This window comes from Ascaphus truei, chromosome 2 (assembly GCF_040206685.1).
Source record: "Ascaphus truei isolate aAscTru1 chromosome 2, aAscTru1.hap1, whole genome shotgun sequence".
NCBI lineage: Eukaryota > Metazoa > Chordata > Amphibia > Anura > Ascaphidae > Ascaphus > Ascaphus truei.
In genome coordinates this window covers 384,426,643-384,447,268 of record NC_134484.1, presented here as the reverse complement: position 1 = coordinate 384,447,268, position 20,626 = coordinate 384,426,643, and the positions used below count along the sequence as shown (strand labels likewise).

The following is a 20,626-nucleotide window of genomic DNA, read 5'->3' as shown; positions in this document are numbered from 1 at the left end:
AAACATTGGGGCATTCTCCAGAGAGATCCAGTCCTCAAGAGTATCCTACCCGCCAAACCGAAAATAGTGTTCAAAAGAGCAAGGAATCTAAAATCCTCTTTATCACCTAGTTGTCCGTTAGAGCCTAAGAGATCACCATGTCACATGGCTAAATGATCTCAAAGGCTATTATACATGTAATGGCTGTATCGGATGTAAACATAGTAAAAAAACAAAGACTTTTAAATCTAATGTGACAGGAAAGAATTTCAACATCAAATCTTTCATCACCTGCAAAACCAATTTCTGTGTCTATCTACTGGAATGCCCATGCGGGCTACAATATGTGGGCCGCATGGGGAGACCCCTCAAACGTCGGTTCGCAGAACACGTTTATAACATTAAGAGGGGTCTCGAGACACACAGTGTCTCAAATCATTTCAGACAGCATCATCAGCAGAGTCCTGAAGGGCTTATATGTGTAGGGATTGATAACCCAAAAAGTAGTTGGCGTGGGGGGGACAGGCTTAATACAGTCTCTAAAAGAGAAAGTTACTGGATATACACACTCAGGACCTTGACCCCCCTAGGCCTCAACATTGAGTTCGACCTTGCAGCTTTTTTAAGGGACTCTTAAGTACATTCCAGTTTAGTTAATGGGATATTTTAGCCCACCATTCATGATTTGTTGATTATTCTTTATGTGTGTGCACTATGGCAATCATTGGCCATAAATGTGAGGAGTGTCATTTTATCTGTTTTTAATTTTATTCATTGTAAACACTGTTATTAATTAACCTTTGCCTTTTTCAAACAACCTGAGGGCGCGTGCATGTTAATGCCCAAGGAAATACCCCGATCGTGCTGTCAGTATCCCAGCTGATCCTCCCTTGGCTTGACATCACAGCCAAGTCCCACCCCCAGTAGGAGGTTCCCTCCATCTGGGTTTGTATATAGGGCATCACGAACTAAGCTCCACCATCCCCTGACGAAGTGACCACGTGTCACGAAACGCGTAGGGAGGAGGAGCTTAGTCCTTTGAGCCATCTCAGCACCCATAGCCTGACCCCAGGGAGAGCCTCCGGTAGCACTGACGTCACACGCCGAGTCGACAGCGTGTCAGTGTGCAGGGATCCTCTCCATTGCGGCAGAAGGGTATACAAGCTGCGGACGGCATTTTGAGCAATACGGTCCAGTATTGCACCATGTGAGTGTTTTTATCATTTGTAAGTGTTTTTAGTTTAATAAAGGTCACTTCATACTACACTATATTGTGCCTATCCTTGTCACATATCGGTGGGATTTCGCAACGAGTTAACCCCTGACGACATTGAAGATTGAGGTCGCCTCCAGCAAGCAGTCTCCACGTGGGGTTCGTGAGAGGAGCAGAGGAGAAGGGGAGCAAGCACAGATCCTCTCAACTGTCTGCATTGGCGTCCATTATGTGAGTAGTATTCCTCTCACTCTCAGATAGGGCTCTGATTGCAGAAATACGCTGCGCAATCAAGTGTGTCTTGTATCTGTCATTCCAGACGGTGTACCCATTTACAAGGACATTATCCCATCTGAAGCATCTATACCAAAAGCCCAATTACCATCTTAAAGACCAGAGACTGCCTATAAGATCACGGTATCTTGGACTTTAGCGCTGGGGACTTTATATTGTTTGTTCATTGTATTTATCAGGTTTGGAATAACCTGTCTTTATTGTTACCTAGCTGCTTATTTCACAGTATTTTTGTTACTCACCGGTTGTTGCACTAGCAATTTTAATTGTTTCAGCACATTTAGCACATACTGTTAGCACCCATCATTTTAGTGTAGGTTAGCACTTTTGGAGGGGTTATCATTTTTGTTTTGTTCGTATAATATATGGAAGTGGGTCAAACAAGATGGTTTGGATCATATATTTCCAGTTCTGGACTTGATAACCTTAATCAAATAATTACAAATAAATGGGGGGGGAAAAGACAAACGCAAGTGTTTTATGTATCCTCTGTTTAATATAAGCACAAGTGGAAAAAGTAAAGCAAAATTTTTATTTGCTAACCTTCCCTCGCCCCCTCTTTACTTTTTGTACCCATTTATAAAATACTGAAATAAAAAGAAAGTTAAAAAAAATGAAGAACCTAGTCATGTACAAGAGCCTGCATTTATGTATATGATATAGTGACATGGTGTACAGTATTTGTTATTTCATATGAGAAATATATACAATGAATCTCTTTGCAGATAATTATTTATCAATAAAATTATTAAAAGAGTTCACTAGTAAATTAATTTGATAAAGTCTACTTTCAGAATAATGGTCAGCTTTTGCAAAACTTCCTTTGTTGGACAGAACAACTCCAAGTATAGGTGCATTACACACATCTCAGATCTCAACACATATTTCTGCACAACGATTTTTTTTAGTGCGTCTGGGCTTGGGGTAAAACTGTGCTATCTAATGTGTTAGGATTCCAGGCTTGAACATGCATGTTCTCTGGCATTATGGACTAGCTTTGACCATCTGGATATAAAAGACATCATGCAAACAATCAAGGGGTTGCGTCCTACTACACGCCTTCTCTTAGGCTGTGTTGATGTAATTGGCCCAGTGTTTGCCAAAATAGTCCTAGGCTCTTTACAGACAGGGATCGTTCCAGAACCGCTGAAAGAAGCAGTCATCAGATCTCTTGTCTAGTGGATGTCTACACTTCACTGGCTTCACTCGTTCATCCAATTACTATACATAGTTTCAGTATATTTTATAATTTTGTAATTGTTGTAAATTATAAATAATGTATATATATATATATATATATATATATATATATATATATATATATATGTACAGTATATATGTGTATATATATTTGTTTCCCTTAGATATTTAGATTCTATTTGTTTCCCTTATATATTTATTTCCCTTAGAAACAATTATTTGTTTCCACTATTTGTTTCCCTTAGATATTTAGATATACAACTACTAGGGTGGGAGCCTGAGTTCACCTCCCCTGGATATGAATTACTAGTCAGTCATCACCTTGCTGAGGTCAAACAATGCAAAACAACACTTTTCTTTATGGGCAGCAGTACTTTATGTGTATAATAGGTAGGACAATGATAAACCAGCTCAGTGGCCCTCTGATTGGAAGACTCATGACAACACCGTTATAGCATACAGTATATACAAAGGAGTCTGACACATATATCTATCACTCCAATAGTGTTTCACAATGTTAGTTATCAGTCCCATTGCCGACACTGCATAGGAGCTCATTGACATTATCCAGAGGGTTGTAGATGCAGGCCTGTTTCTTCGCAAAGATAAAGATGGTGTATGTGTGTGTACAGTATGTACATTCTAAGGATACTGCAGGGTAGCAGGACAATTCCCTGAATGCCTCCATAAGGACTCTCTGCAACACTCTCCTTGGTTGTCCCAACTTTCTCCAGAGGGGGAGCGGGGACTCTGTTCCCGTGCTGATATTTCCCTCTTTGGCTTCTCAGGACCAGGGACTTCTCCCCTCTGTAGGATGAGGGAAACTCCACTGTCACATATCTCCCAGGTATCTCAGTTGTGCTTCTTTTTGTGCACAATGAACATTGAACTGGCAGCCAGGAAGGGGAAATGGTTTGCTTTGAAAGGAAGCCAAGGGGAGGTGGGTATAGGTGTGTATAGTAAAGCTCAAAAGTACGCTCTGACAATAGCATTTCTCCAGCATCTGGTTTAGTTCAATGCTAGAGCTACGGCCCTGAGTCATAGATATTGTGGGATCTGATTCTGTTGGGTCTGACACCTTAAAATATTTTAGGACGAGTGACTCATTTAAATATACTTTACATAGCCATTTGCATATCTCCCAAGGTACCTCAGGAGTGTTCCTTTTTCAAAACAGGCATGTATCCCTAATTTATTTGGAGGTAGTATTGGGGGGACATATATAAAACTTTAGATACTACTGTAACTACTGAATTAAAAGCCTCATCCTGTCCCCCACCCCCTCCCAAGATGTTTGAATTGATTCTGCCTTTTGCACTTTCTGAGCTACTAGATTACAGCTAGTTTACAAAAAATGCACGTTTGGTCATTCCACACAAATTTTGCACAGCCAGATAGAATCCATGTCCAAAAAAGCCTTTTCCACACAGTTTGGACATTCGAGAAGGGCTTACAAAATAGCAAAGCATGCAAATCCTGTTCCAGTAGCTCACAATTCAGAGCTACTAGAATATGCCTCTTAGCATCCTTTACTTGATGTAGATTGGTTTCTAAATTAGCATTATAGAGCCTGTTTATTCAATGTCTATATAGTAGACTGTATTTTATTTTTATTATTTTAGCTACCGCTTCTATTTCTAGTTGTTGCTTTTATACAATTCTTCTTCCTCATATGCTCTTTCAATTGGCCCAGATTTTATATTGACTGCCTTTTGTAAAAATATAACTTTTATGGGGTCATAGTCTCTCTTGTTCCAGTCACCAGAAGAGTATGTCTGTCTATACACTGGCTTTATTGTATGGTTTCTTGATTCTAGTGTTACTGTATCCTCTACTCGAAAATATTTCTATCTTTATGTGCGCCTGTTTCTTTTATTTAAATCATCCTATTTGGAGATATTCCATCTTACTCTCAGAAATTGACCACTGGGATCCCTCTAATTTACAGTATGGTCTTAAATTGTTACTGTTTGCTTGTTAGAGACTGTCTGTAGCTGTCTTTTTTTCTATAGATTGTCTGTCTGTAGCTGAGCCTCACCATCCTTGTTAATTTCAATATCAAAAAAGACTATCTTCATTGTATTTGTCTCTGAGGTGGGTTTATTTTATTTCTGAAAATTGCTAGTGGTCCTTTTTCACAGTAAGATTATATCATCAATATACCACATCCATGCCTCAATATACTGTGTGTATTTCTGCATTACTGTACTGAATACTCTTGTTTCCTCTCATCATCCTTGGTAAATGTAGCCTATGTGGGGGTACACATAGTGCCCATAGCTGTGACTCTTAGCTCTTAGTTGATGATGGAATGTACCATTTAAGATTAAATAATTGTGTGTTAATACATAGCCTAAAAGTTCACCAATAAGCTCATTAGTTTTGAATGTTCTGTGCCTCTTGCTTTTAGAAAGTGTGACATTGCCTCCAAATCTCTATCATGTTATTTACTTGTGTAAAGTGCTTCAACATCAGCTAGTAAGGTCTCAGGAGGCAGGGTCACACCCTAAATCTTTTTTAGAACATCTTTTGTATCCCTCCGGTACAGTGTATGATGAGAGTGTGGTAACTATATGTCTAAGTACTTCATCCCGGTATCTACTTGATTTTTCCCCGAGACATCTTATCCTGGATACTATTGGTCAGCCAGGGGGTTATTTTAACTTTTTGTGTATATTGTGAACACTGTAGAATGTTGCTCTTTTATGTTTGTCACCATCATATAGAAATATTCAGCTTTTGATGAGACTTTATCATCTAGGCCCTTTCATAGGGTTTGACTTAATTTGCTAGATAATGATGTTATGAAATCACTCATAGCATTCTTTATTTTTCAGTAATCTCAGGGTTTCTTTAATATAAACTTCTTGCATCATCACAATGTTCCACCCTTTGTGTGAGGGTTTGTTTATAACTACCTTCTTCTCTCTTAGCTCCTTTAGTGCTTTTCTTTCATTACAATTAATTTTTATCTTTTCTACCCTCTTTTGTTAGTGCTTCTAAATCTTTGGTCACTAATTTTGTGAACATTTCTATCGTGGCATTGTTTTCTATAGCAGGTGTGACGTCACTTTGTGGTGTAAATGACATAAATGGTCCTCATCTTGTTCTTTTTCATTGTCTTCAAGTAGAGAAATTAAATCCTTCAAATATCTGCGATCATTACTATCCAGGAAGTTATTGTTTACATTAGGAATCCCTTGGTTTTCCTTTTCTTGTGGAATTTATGCAGGGCTAATTTATGTACAAAGAGTTTTAGAGCTTTGATCCATTAAAATTATTTAAAATCACATGATGGTGAGAATGATAACCCTTTTAGAGTATTTGTCAGAGTAAACATTTTTGTGCAAACCTTCTGCTTCCATTGGGTTAAATGCCAATATTTCAGCCAATAGTAGTAGTCTGCTGGGGACGAAGAGTCAGAATGATGACCTGTTGTTAGCATACTTTCCTTTTCACAAACTTATCATGAAATTTGTGAGGAGAATAGGAAAGTCGTCCCATGCGCTTGGACAGGGGCCTCATGGCATGTATGCTTGCCTCTCTCCCTCCCCCCTTGATTGTGTGTCAGAGTGCTGCAACAATGGGGTTAAAGTTGGGTCTGGTAGCCTTGTGGGCGGGTTCCTAGGGGCTAGTGTGTATAGGTGCTGTTGTTTGGCACAACCCCTCCCCCACCCCCCTTTTTGCATTTGCTTTCTGTAATGGTCTTTTTTCTCTGTGTTATGTTTATTATAACTTTTTTTTCTTATCATGCACTTAAAGGAGTGTTGGGTTGCTATAATATTCTATTCATTGTCACAGCTGTCAGCGGGGGTTGGCTTGCCAGGCTGGGGAGCCAAATTGGTAAAAAGCTTGGTGGTATGAATGCAACCTCTGTTGGGGTTCGTTTGTAGTTCTGCTCTCACGGTGTGGTATCAGCCGGAGGCACGAGTCACGGCTGCGCTGTTGGGCTCTGTACTACAGTATGGACAGCCAGCTTGGCAGGGAATGGTAAAGGAATTGATTTACTTTTAAGTTAATCATTTTAATCAAGCTATGGCCTTGTTCTTCCAAAAGATAGCGAGTGTCCAGTGTCTTAATTGTTTGGGGGAAGGAGAGAGTGGGTTTCAGTTTGCCATGTGTACACGGCAAGCTAATGTATGTTCCTCACCACATAATTTGCAATCCGATTAGCTGAAACAGCTATTTGTTTTTGGGATTAGCATCTTTTATTTTCTTTGCTTATTTCCAAACTGTGCTGTATACATTCAAGCCTAGCCATGTATCCTGAAATAATGGCGCTTATCCTAAAGCCTGACTAGTTGTGACCTTGCTTATTTTAACTCAGTGCTGCAACTTGCTTTTCCCTGTATCCCCAATCAGCTTGGCCACATTTGCCCAGTCTTCCACATTATACTGCACAATATGATGCAGATTTCTTCTGCACTGATTACTAGCTAAAAATATGTAGCCTAAATAGAATCACAGAGTACAAATAACCACTTTGTAATTTGACGGAACACCTTTCATTTCTATCTCACTTCTTCATAATATTTGTACAGTTTTTAGTTTCTCATACAAATGAGTCAGATAGTGTAAGTATTCTTATGACAGCACCCACTGTCAATACCACACACTGATACACAGACAGATATACACTGAGGCACACATTAGCACACTGACACACACAAAGACACTGATGTACAGAATATAGTCAAATACTGACACACTGATATAAGCAAAAAATACACAGATTTAAAAATCTACAGTAGCATGTACAAAATACAGACAGACCAACATATGATTATACTGTATACTGTTAAATACTGCTGGAATTGTAAGCCTGTTCACCTTCCTTAGTACCGGTGTCATGTTTTTATTTTGTTTGACTGTGCTTTTAGCTGTGAGTTACCACTGATTAGTAGGTGAATTAATTGAAGGAGTGTAGGCTGTAAATTTAAAGGTAAAAAGGATGGTTATATAAATTATGATAAAACATTCAGATATAGACATACTGTCCAACTAATTATGAGACTCCCTCATAATTTGCAGAAACATATTAATTTGTTTTCTACTATTTCCTTGGGGGAAAAAAACATCCCTCAACCCAATGCAAGTCACAGGGATCAAGAAATATCCCACATTTTCATACTGAGCCTCACGGAAAAGAATGTTCATCAGTTGGCCAGTATAGATATACAGTAATCAATCAATATGTGATTGGAACCGTTATAGAATATATAAAACAAGGGAGAGCAGACAGCACTATGTTGATAGAGTAAAATACAAGCAAAATTTATTTTTAGATCGGGTGCAAGGGAATAGAGGACTTTTCCTTATATCCAAATAATCTAAGAGAAACCATGCATTCCCAGCACTTCCATGTGATGAATGAAAGCAGTCACCAATACAGTATGTAATTATCTTTAATCAACCGCAAAAGACCACAAAAATGATTATATCACACATTAACAGGGTGGATTCCCGCTCGCATAATGTGACAGGGAAATCCTGTTCATAAAGCCTGATACAGCACTGAGGAGGTTAATCCCAAAGCAGGCTAGCTCAATTAATCTCCTCGTTGACTAGTTAGGGGTATAAAAAAAAACAGTGAATCATTACTGAGATCTATCTGACCAGGAAGTTGCTGAACCCTGGACCGCTGTGGATAGAAACCCTGCACACAGATTTACAGAACACTTCCCCAGTCAAAGGTAACTGACCTCCAGCTGAGAACTGTTTATCTGACAGTTGTTTTTAAGGGGCCAATCCCCCAACCCGTAGATAGGGTGTGGTGTGGTTGTCACAGGAGACCAGGTTCTACAACACCTTTTTATAACTGGGATCATTTGATTAAGCAAAACAAGATGGTAAAATTAATGGTAATTTATCTGTCGTAAAAGACAGACACACAAACTTACACAATTCAAGATTAACACATTTACTGGGAATGGGGCTAATGAATAAATCTGTTTCCGGAATGAAATTCCTTAAGATCACCTTTTTAGAGCACTTTCCATTGATCGGTAGTTACTCACAAAAGTCCTGTAACTGTTTTGGGCATGCAATGCCTGCTGTGACCGCTACGTTCTAAAAAGCTGGACTTTTCTGCCTTGAAAATCTTTCATGCCGGCTCGTGTCTATTCAGTTCTGAGCATCTTTGAATTTGCTGCTGTTGGTTTGGCACTTGGAATCTGCGCTCCTCATTGGCTGCAAGCTCCCTTAAGCTTTCAGGCTCTCATTCACTAATTTGAACAGCCTATCAGGTCGTGGGAATTCTCCTGTCAGCCAATCACCGTTTTGCCGGTATTGTAAAACCGGGAGGGCACCTTTTCTCAGGTAGCAAGGGGGCATGGGCTAACCTGGCCCCTCTGCCTCTTTGCATACTGAGCCCCCCCCCCCCTACTGCTCTGGCAAATGGTCATCGGTTAGCTTTGTGTTAGCCCAGGATGTGGGTACTCAAGTATAACTGTTCTAACACCTTGGCATCCCTGAGTATTTCAAGTACAGACTCCGGACAGACACAGAGGCACCAAGATTGGTAGCCATCTGGGTTTTCCAGAATCCTTGACTTATAAAGCCCTCAGTTCATATACAGGTTATCAATATATATATAGTTTAATATGTATGTATGTATATATATATATATATATATATATATATATATATATATATATATATATATATATATATATATATATATATATATATACACATACATATTAAACTATACCCATTTAATAAAATATATTGTGTCTAGTATTCTGTGTGCTAAAAGTTAGGAGTCCCTATTCTGGTGTCAGGAATGGAGTGAGTGTATATATTCCCTACAATCACAAGCCTCATTTTTGGCACATATGAGAAAATAACTTCTAAACTTTTAGACACTTTAAAAACCTGCTCAGCTTTATAACCTAGCTGGAGCAGCCCCTGAACCCCTAAACTAGGTTCAGTGTACCTGGGTGTGTTTGTGGGTATCTCTGCTATACTGGGGAACCCCTGCTACACTAGAGACTGTGTATGGCCACAGATATAGTTTAACCGCTTCATACCCATTCACCTTGTCTGGATGATGCTGCAGCAGGGATCCTATCGGTGTGTCGCAAGAATGCTTTCAGAGTCAGAGTTTGGTGGAGTAATGTGCTTGGCTGTATCTGAGAATCTCACTCAATCCCTGGATACAACTTTTGGTGTTCCCTTAACTTTGGAACACCGATACATAGCCTCATCCTGTAAAGACTCTCTCCGACAAACCCACCCTGAAACTTACAGCCTAGAAATCTCCCGATCCCAGCACCCCAGTAAAGGCAAAAGTCACCTAAATCATTATTGTCGCAAAATCAGTATGCAGTTGCAGTAATACATTTTCGACACCTGGGTCGCAGAGCTGACACTCTAAGACACTAACACATGGGAAAGGGTTAACCTAGTGGGCTTGACCTTTATTATAAATCCTGGTTAACTCCTTCACCGTCACAGTGGTCTAGTTAGTGCTCCCTATATGATATAACCCTGTTTTGTTTGTTTCCCTTTTATCCCGTTTTTTTTGAAACATAAGATGTGTTTTGGTTGTTTAAACCTGTCAGCTAATAAAAGCCTAGTTTTGATTTCCCTTAAAAATGTCTCCTGTGCTAAAAACCTTTGCACGCATCTCCTAAACACACAGTCTAAAAGTAAAAAAGGATACATATCATTTGTATCAATTGTCAACGCCTGACAAAGCATAGCGTGCGAAACGCATAGAGGTATAACCACTGAGAAACGCTATTGAGACAGATGCCGCTGCCGCCAGAAACATCAAACCGTAAGAGACGTGGAAGCATTACGAGGATGCTGGTGGGGGTGAAATCGTTTATACTCCGATTTCCCTAATAGATTTGATCTGATATGCTATTTTAAATCTGATGTTCCATTTTATGCTTATAAAGCTTATGCCATCTGCACTTTTGGATTCCTCTCTTTACCTCAATATGCCACAAGACGTTAAAGGGAAAACACCTGCAGTTCAAAGTCTTTAACCTGCACTTTGCCACAATGGATATACATTATGATTTTACATTAGAAAATGTGAGTGTGATTCTGCCAGATTACCTGCAATCGTACCTCATTAGAAACAATATTGCACCATTGTGTATTTTTTGTATTATCTTTTTTCTCTGTATTTTCTGAAGATCTTTACATTTGAAGAATTTGTGAACAAGCTCTGAATAAGGGTTTACAAGCTGCATCTTAATTTAATTTTAGTTGCTTGTGTCACAGTGCACATTATTATTTAAATATTAGTATAACAAATTACTTATTACCCCTTTTATTTCATGGTTAAAATAGCAACACTTGTATTTTACATCACTTATATGGTTTAAATATTTTAAGTTCCACTGATTCCATTTTATATTGTATGACCAGGAGAACCCTTCACATTTTTTTGGTTTTAGTTTCACTTATGAGTAGCAGAACCCCAAAATAGGGTTAAGTAGGAGGCACAATATGTTCCTATAACGAAGAGAGAAGACAGACAAACAGACAGACAATCTCAATGATAATTACAGAATAGTTTTTCCATTATAACTTTTTTGAATCAAAACCATTTTTTCTTAAATATCCAATAGGGTTTATATTAACCAGTTACATGTCTTTTGTAACAAAATGATGTATGAATTGTTAGACAAACAATAAGTAATAAGAATTCAGGGTATGTGCAAAAGTTAGTGAAACCCTGATTTTTTTCAACTAAATTAAAGGCTTTTTCAACTAAATTAAAGACTTTTTCAACTAAATTTAAGCAGCTGTTTAAATAGGTAGATCGTCAGGGTTGAGTTTGGGAGGCCCCACTCTATATAAAGATCAGGAACTTTGTGAGTTTGAGCTTCACCATACAGGTGTGTGGAAACGTGTCATGCCATGATCTAAATAAATCTCTTAGGGCCTTGGAAAAGCAGTTATTTATACTCATCAGTCTTCAAAGGGTTACAAAAACATTTCTAAGGATTTGGGGCTCCACCAATCCACTGACAGACAGTCTACAAATGAAGAAAGTTCAAGATTTCAGTCACTCTCCCAGGAGCGGCCATCCTACCAAAATCTCTCCAAGAACAAACCAGCAAATTATCCAGGAAGTCACAAAGAACCCCAGAGTATCTGGGATCTGCAGGCCACTCTTGGCTAATGTGAGTGTTCATGACTCAACTATCAGAAAAAGAATGAACAAGAATGGTGTTCATGGAAGGACAGCCAGGAGGAAGCCACTGCTCTCTAAAAAGAACATTACTGTCCATCTGAATTTCACAAAGAGCACAAGAATTCTGGAACAATGTTTTCTGGACAGATAAATCTAAGGTACTGTAGAACTTTTTGGCCTCAATGAGAAATGATATGTTTGTCGAAAACTAAACACTGTGTTCGAACAGAAGAACATCATACCAACAATCAAGCACGGTGGTGGGAGTGTGATGGTTTAGGGCTGCTTTGCTGTCTCAGGACTTGGATGTCTTGCCATCATTGACATAGCCATGAATTTTGCATTGTATTAGAAGATTCTAGAGGAAAATGTCAGGCCATCCGTCCGTACGTTTAAGCTGAATGGAAAGTGGGTCATGCACAAGACAATGATCCTAAACATACAAGCAGATATACAAAAGAATGGCTGCAGAAGAAGAAATTCCGCATTTTAGAATGGCCCAATGAAAGTCCGGACCTAAACCCCATCGAAATGTTGTGGCAGGACCTGAAGCCAGCTGTCTATTCAAGGAAGCCCTCAAATATCACTGTTTTAAAGCAGTTCTGTAAGGAGAAATGGGCCAAAATTCCTCAAAACCGATGTGAGAGACTGACCAGCAGTTAAAGGAAAAGCTTAGTTGAAGTCATTGCTGCTCAGGGTGTGCCACCAGGTACTGAATCTAAAGGTTCACATACTTTTTCACACATGGGTACTAAATGTTCTTTTTGTGGATACATAATGTTGAAAAAGTATAATGTTTTTGTGTAATTTGTTTGATCAGGTTATCGTTATCTATTATTAGGATTTAAATTAAGATCTAATAACACTTTAGGTTTGAAATATGTGAAAATCCTAAGGGATTCCCAAACCTTTTGTCGCCGCTGTATTTGTGTATATATCTTATGTATGTATATACAGCTCAACCCCGTTATAGCACGATCTGCTAGAACGCGAATCCGCTCATAACGCGGTCTGAGCATGGCTCCCGAATTTAAAACCTCCATTTTGCCACGCAAGGATTTACCGGCATCTCTCATCTCATTTATAAATTATACAATTGTAACGGTTCTACGGGACCCCACCCAATCTCACATTGGCCCCTGTGGTCTACTAGTCCCATTACATGTCTGTATGTCGTGTGGTGCACCTGCTAGCTTACAGGACTCCTGAGTCTCCCTCTGAGTTGGTATGGGGATATCAGCACGACAGGCATCTGAGGTAGTGTGCCTTGAGTCTTACTCACCTCCGATGCAGTGCCTCCACCCCATCAGGATCTCTGTGGCTGCAGGGAGAAGTGTCTGATGGGGACCTCCTTCTGGGTGCCTCCTCCTGTGTAAGAACTTCACTCACACACATCAAGGGTCTTATGAAACTGGGCATCTTTATTGCACGTTCAGGCATACTGCCCCTCATAGCGGTCGGTCTAGCCGCTCATTTTGGTGAAGTGCATCCCTCACAGAAGTTCCTTCTCTCTCTCAATGGCGTTGGATCACCTCTCCCCTAAGGGAGTTCACCACCTGTGTCAGGTCCCTGATCACAGTGTAGATCAACTATTAATTATATCTGACAGCCTTAACTGCTGCAGACCTCCAGAACCTAATCATAACTGAACCCCTGATTAACACACTAACTTTAGGCAGTGCCGTGTCTTATATAGACTCAGAAAACAGCCACACCTCTGGTGTCACTAACAGTGGACACAGAGCATGTTACCAATCCCCTTGTCTACATATGACACCTCACCAGGATGTGATGGCAAACCTCCATGATTGTTGCTGGCAATCCTGCATACTTACCAGGCTTTATTGCCCGCATGAGAAAGAGCTGTATACCATTTTTATACATGGCTACACAATATAATAAAAATAAAATAATCATTTATAAATCATTATTTTAATTTCTAATTATACCATATCATACAGGAATAGAACCCAGGCCCTTTCATATGCTAGAATAGAGAGCGTTGATAGCGCACTGCCAGGGAATCCTGTGAAAATCATTCAGGAAAAGGAAACAGCCAGGCCACTCCAAGAATGAAACATTAAGTACGAAACGCGTAGGTGCATTTACCTGTCCATTCTTTGTGTGTAATTTTCAGCATGCAATAAATCCAAAGCATTTTTTTCATTCTTGGAGTGGCCTGGCTGTTTCCTTTTCCTGAATGATTTTCACAGGATTCCCTGGCAGTGAGCTATCAACGCTCTCTATTCTTGTGGATCTTCAACAGATGGATCGCACGCCACCAACGACACGAGTGCCCCCTTGGTAGTACAGGTAAAGAGCCGCAGTGCCTTTTATTTATCCCTGCTTACCATGGTCATTGACCACTTATTTCTTATACACTGGTTGGGTGTGATTTACTGTAATCTAGTGAGAGTCTGGCTGATTCCACGTCTGTCCCACCAGTTGTTAATCAACTCTATTGGGGGCACTCTATCGTATAACGGATTAACCCATTGTGGATTTAAATAATACCGGATATCCAATACAGGACTGGTTACAATTGGGAGCATCACATCCACCTTGTTTCCATGTGCCTTTCATATGCTAGTTAAGCAAACCTTACCTCTACACCACAGGGACTGTGTGATGTCACAGACATCCAGAAATAAACATACTTTACTTTATAGGGTATGTCTTGTCACACCCAGCCAATGGTGTAGAGGTACAGTAAGAGGTAAGGCAGTGGTATCAGTAGCAGTGGAAGGTCCTGAGTTCAATCCCAGCATGTGTCTTATACAAAATGTACTAATGTTCAATTTATGTATGTGTCCATTTGTCAATAAAGCATTTAATTGAATGTTTAAAAAAAAGACTGTGCACACGACGGCTGCAGAGAGGAGAGCACGTGGGCTTCTATGAAGTGAGAAGAGAGATGCCGCTAAGGTCCTTGCGCGCGGCAACAGTGAAATTTGAACGCGATCCCAGTTATAACGCGGCCTAGGGGCTGTGTACCCCAAGGTCCGCGTTATAACGGGGTTCAGCTGTATATATATGCTGTATATATATATACTCTATATGCTGTATATAATATATAATATATATATTTAAGCTGATGTATCGCCGTTCATACAGCTTTTAAACACAGCATGGGACTAGCAAAGCAAATACAAACCACTTTGCTAGTCCCATGCTGTGCGCTCATTTGCATGTCATTTCCCAGAATCCCTTGCTGCAGTGGAAGTGCTGTGTGCTGGGTGATAATGGTGAAAGGTGGGGTTGCAGACCTGCCTAAGACATGCAAATGAGCATACAGTATATTTACATTTGCGAATTCAAAGAGGGTGTACTTTCTTTTTCACACCACTGTATATTTATAAAGGAAAAAGGAGAAAAAGAGAGGCGTACTCTCCTCGTATAATATTACTGTTTGTTTCAATGGTTGAACTCACAATCGTCGGATTTCAAATGGCATTTTTGAGTTCAATACTCAATGATCCATCCCTGTCACGGCTGTATACAACTCCACGATCTGTCCTTGTGTCTCATCATCAGTGTATGCTACTCTCAGAAGCCAAATACCGGAATTAATGCCAGTGCACCGCTGTCACGGTAGACCAGGTCTTTTAACACCATTTGTATTTAAGGGATCGGTCAGAAGGCAAAACAAAGGCAGTGAAATTAAATGAGGTTTATTTGGATAAGACCTTGGAAACACACAGAAATACAAAATACAGAGAATATACACACTTACTGGATTCTGGGCATTGAGATCTAGCCCTTTTCTAGTTGCAGGGCTCCTGTGTCAGCAACAGGCGTTACTCTGTCTGCTCCGGTTGGTTCCAGCCTGCTGACTAGGCCTCTCCATGCTTCTCTGTGTGATAGCTCTTTCACTCAGAAGCACATTTGAGAAGCCCACCAGCAGCTGCTTGTCTTCTTCAAATCTCTAACATAAAAGAGAGTTATCTGCTACATTGCTCTCCCTTATATAGGGCTTGCTCCATAACTAATACACTAAGGGGGCTGGCAGCCAGTTAGAGCATGGATTGTGGTTGTGCATTCAAGGATAGAAGGGAAGAATTCAAAACTTGCCAATGGAAATTGTGCATGAGTTTGAAACCCCAGACACCATTTTCCTGGCTTTCCCCATACCCCCTGCTGTCAAGGCATCTATACATCTAGGGAAAACAAAGGCTTTCCTGAAGATAGACATTCCACAGCTCCTCCACCCCGCCATGTGCTACAAACCTGCACGGCTTTGCACAGAGAATCCCATTACTTAGGCTGGTTGCATTGAAATGCTAATCAACCTCTGACTGCTTTTTGTCACCAAACTGTTTTTTCCTCACAGGAACAACACAAATTGCATTGTAGTTTTAAAACAAAGCAAAACTATCATTTGATCCCAGAGCTGACACTTTCAGCCCTTGCCATACGGTTTCAGGAGTAGCCAGTCAGGCTCCACCTTTATTAATGAAGGCCGACTACCCCCTACCATCACAACCGCAAACTCAGTCCCCCGGCCAGATAGTCACAATCCCAAGAGATCCACCAATGGTCCCTGAGTGGTAGATCGGGTTATCCTGAACTGAGCTCACACTCCGTTGTTCCTTCCTGCCAGTGCAAACGCCTTCACTTGGGATCCAAATCGCCTTACGCTTTTCGTTGCATCTATGCGACTTCGCCAGGGGCTAGAGGTGCTCATTGAACCTCCCACACTCTTAATGCATAAGAACCAGCTGAAATAAATTGGTTGCTTATACTAATTAATACTAATTATTAATATGCATTCAATATGCGTCAAAAGTGTGGTGGTAACCGTTACACCTTATAAATGCACAACATGAATAATATGTAAATCAGAACAATATTAGCATCAATATAAATTGATAACTATTTGGTATATGTAAAAAACATACATTAGTGAATGAATCACTTTAAAAATCCAATAAACGTATGAGCCATGGTGGGGTATAAAATATGACTTATTTCTCAATCCAGACACAAGGAATGCTAGAACAATACTCTGGAATTAAGTACACTTCGCTGAGAATATTTATTAAGGAACTTAGATGAGTTTTAGAATTTTAGATGTCATTTTTCTGTTATTGTTATTATGGTTGTTGGTATATCGGGTTCTTTCAAGATTCTGTCAATATTACAAGTAGTTATATACAGATACTGTGGGAGTGAGGATGTGTTATTTTGGCACTGCTGGCTTTCTCTATCTCTGTCACAGGTATGTGGCAGTTTTTAAATACATCTGTTCCTGTCTGCTTTTTCTGTTCATACTTTATTTAATAGGTATCCCATATTATTGATCATAGGGGAGTTTCCTTCATAGGACTTTCAGTTCATCTAAGTTCCTTAACAAATATTCGCAGCGAAGGGTACTTAATTCCAGACTATTGTTCTAGCATTCCTTGTGTCTGGATTGATAAATAAGTCATATTTTATACCCCACCATGGCTCATAAATTATTGGATTTTTAAAGTGATTCATTCACTAATGTAGGTTTTTAACATATACCAAATATTTATCAATTTGTATTGATGCTAACATTGTTCTGCTTTCAATATTATTCATGTTGTGCATTTATAAGGTGTAACGGGTACCATCACACTCTTGACACATATTGAGTGAATATTATTAATTTGTATAAGCAACAAATTTGTTTCAGCTGGTTCTTATGCATTGAGAGTGTGGGAGGTTCCATGAGCACCTCTAGTCTCTGACAAAGTTGCATAGATGCAACGAAATGCGCAAGGCGATTCAGATCCCCAGTGAAGGTGTTTGAAATGGCAGGACGGAACAACTGAGTGTGATCTCAGTTCAGGATAACCTGATCTACCACTCGGGGACCATCCAGAGGAAATCGGTGGATCTCTTGGGTTTGTGACTATCTGACTGGGGTACTGAGTTTGCAGGGCACCGGCATTACTTCCAGTATTTGGCTTCTGAGAGTAGCATACACTGCTGATGAGACACGAGGTCAGACTGTGGAGTGTATACATCCTTGACGGGGACAGATCGTTGAGTATTGTACTCAGAACTGCAATTTGAATCCGGCGATTGTGAGTTCAACCAATGATGTTTTTAACCTTGTATTAAATTGTTCAAGCAATATTATACTAGGAGAGTGTGCCTCTCTTTTTCCTTTTCTTAGATATCTTCGGGATCAGTTTTTCCCTGTGGAGAAGGCAGCCTTTGACTCCTAAAGGTTCCACTGTGGTGGTTATTTTTACAGCTTGGACTTTCACACATATAAGTGTAGCCAGGTTCCCCTGGTGTCCCCTTACCTCTGCTCTGTTGCAGGCACCCCCTGCGGCATGTCAGGAAGCTGCGGGGGCGATCGCGTTGCGGGAGCTCACGGTGGCATTAGCTGCAGGGCGCCGCCATGTTTAGCCGGCTTGCGCATGCGCAGAAGGTATCCGGTGGCCATGTTAGGGTTGGCGCGAGAGATCGTGCCTGTACAGGATGTCGCGCATGCGCAGATGCGAGAGTGGTGGCCATTACAATTAGTGCTGAAGCAGTGGAGTGTCAGAGGATTAGCGGCGGCCATTACAGGATTGCGCATGCGCAGTACAGGTAGCGCACGTGGCCTCAATAGTAAAGGGCTCTACCAGGTACTACATTACCCAGAAGCCTCTGGGGACTGCCCTTTCACCTCTATCACCTGCTGCATTACAGCCAATCGGGCTTACAGATTCTCCTGCTGCAAAGGAGTTACATTGTTGCGCACTGAGTCAGTGAGTCAGTAGGAGCTGGGACACAGACAGGGGAGGGTGTAGGTGCAGGGAGGCAATTAGCCTCGGCACTAGGCCAGATATCTCCCCTAGGCCCCAGCTAGGCCCTACTCACATACCAGTTTGTGGTTGCTACAGGGACAGGCCCTTAAGTAGGGACCCTGCCCCTTTAGTGGTGTGTAAGTTCAGGGACACAGCTACAGTGCTGCAAGATCCTGACAAGTGAGGTCTGGGACCAGACCTATCTCACTACAGATTAGAGACTATCTGTATGGTGAGATCATGCAGAGGGAGACCACCCTATTTGGAGGAGGACGCCATCGCTGAAGCTTTGGCGCTGGACGCAGACAAATCCTCATTCTGTTGTTCTGCTGTACCCATGTGCAGGAGCCCCGGGCAGGTATCAGTCACTAAGTGCGCCAACTTTACACTTCATCTAGTACGGCACTGATCACGTCTAAGGGGTGGGTTGTGGTACTCTTGGGATTCTTGGGTACCTGGTATGGGGTTATGGCCCTAGGAGGTCAGTGTTACAGGGTGACACTAATGTACTGTTGATGATATGTTATGGTTCTGTTCTGCATATACAGTAAACTGTTTATATATACTTTGGTGTATGTTGTTACTGTGTATGAGGTCCTGTGTCAGGGGTTATTCTATACTCTAGGATCCTGCACAGGTGGAGGCGCTGTTTATGTAAGTACGTTCCAAGATACACTCCAGGCTCTCACTGGCAGAGGCTCAACCCTCCTGTGAGCCTAACAGGTATTGCACCACGAAGAACAGAAAGCCGTCTGATTAGCTCAAAGGTTTTAATTATCCTGGTGAGTCCCTGTCCCTTCTGAGTGGCTGCAGCATCGATCTTATCTTTTTTCTTCAGGTATTGCACAACACCTGGTAATACACGTAGATTTCCCCACAGGGTCCCTATCTGTGATTGGGGGGTGGGGGGGAGTGTGTTACATAAGTATATTTTACTAGCATCATCATATATGTATATATTTTTCAAGTGTTCCTTCTGAAGTTTGAATTTATGTCTAGTATTTCTAAATGAGTACTTTTTGTCACCTACAGTATATATAATCATCTTTAGCACTGTTTTATTTTTGTCATTATATATATATATATATATATATATATATATATATATATATATATATCAAAATATAGTTATCCTTTGAACACTAGAGAGCTTATAAAGGGTTAATAATTTAAGAACTGACAGTATTTTTTTTTTAAGACAAGAACCGGACAGCTGTGTTTGCTGTGATATTTTTAAATACATTAATGCAGGCTCTGATCACTCGGTCCTGCTTGACCTATTTTTGGCTCGGGACGGCCATTGTTCTATTTCTGTTGCCTGTGGGCCACGCTGTTGTTGATTCACATGCAAATGAGTTATCACTAGCTTTAGCCAACTTTACTGAGAGAGACACAGAGAGAGAGTGAGAGAAAACAGCACTGACAGATGCAGCCAGAAAAAGACTGCAAGATAGACGGACATGTGGACAGACTAAACATTTGCCAGGAACTGTGTTTTTTTAACCCTTATATATCATTTTGCACATCTAAACACTGGGGTTTCTCGTCTGCTCATTTCTGAAGCTGTCTTTCATTTGTGAAGAAGAAAAAAAAAGCCTGAAGCACATTGTTCCTGTTGCACCTGCTCTTGGCTCACAGAGCAGTACACAGACTTAAAGAGCTGCACTTTAAGCTTATCGCTTTCTGCAATTGTGTTCAGACACTATACATAGAGCGAAGCTGATTTTTATTCATATCCGTGAATACTTAGCATCAGTAACTATGTGTAGAAAAATGGAATAATTGGCAAAGTGTATCATTGCCTCCACCCCTTGTGGAGGAGTGAAAACTGCTGAGGGTCGCAACAGGCGCTGGTGGACAGAACAGTGATGAATCTTTCATGTTACTGAAGTACAGAGTGACTGGAATATGCTGCAGACAATTTATGAGAGTGAATCATGTTTTTCCTCAGATGGAGTTTCTGGACGTGAGCAGCTCTTGGCACAGCAAAGAATGCACAGTATGATCAGCACAGGT

General features: G+C 40.6%; 1 protein-coding gene across 4 annotated transcripts in view; it reads left to right on the top strand.

The window, feature by feature from the left end:
• Positions 1–20,626, top strand: part of HDAC9 (histone deacetylase 9) — an 869,204-nt gene that overhangs the window by 524,268 nt on the left and 324,310 nt on the right. For 3 of the 4 annotated variants that reach the window (XM_075587185.1, XM_075587187.1, XM_075587186.1), the window contains exon 5: positions 20,562–20,624. In XM_075587185.1, coding sequence (XP_075443300.1) covers positions 20,562–20,624 — 63 coding nt within the window. Of the gene's footprint in view, positions 1–19,949; positions 20,625–20,626 lie in introns of those variants that run through there. The other variant, XM_075587188.1, reaches the window with a different exon arrangement.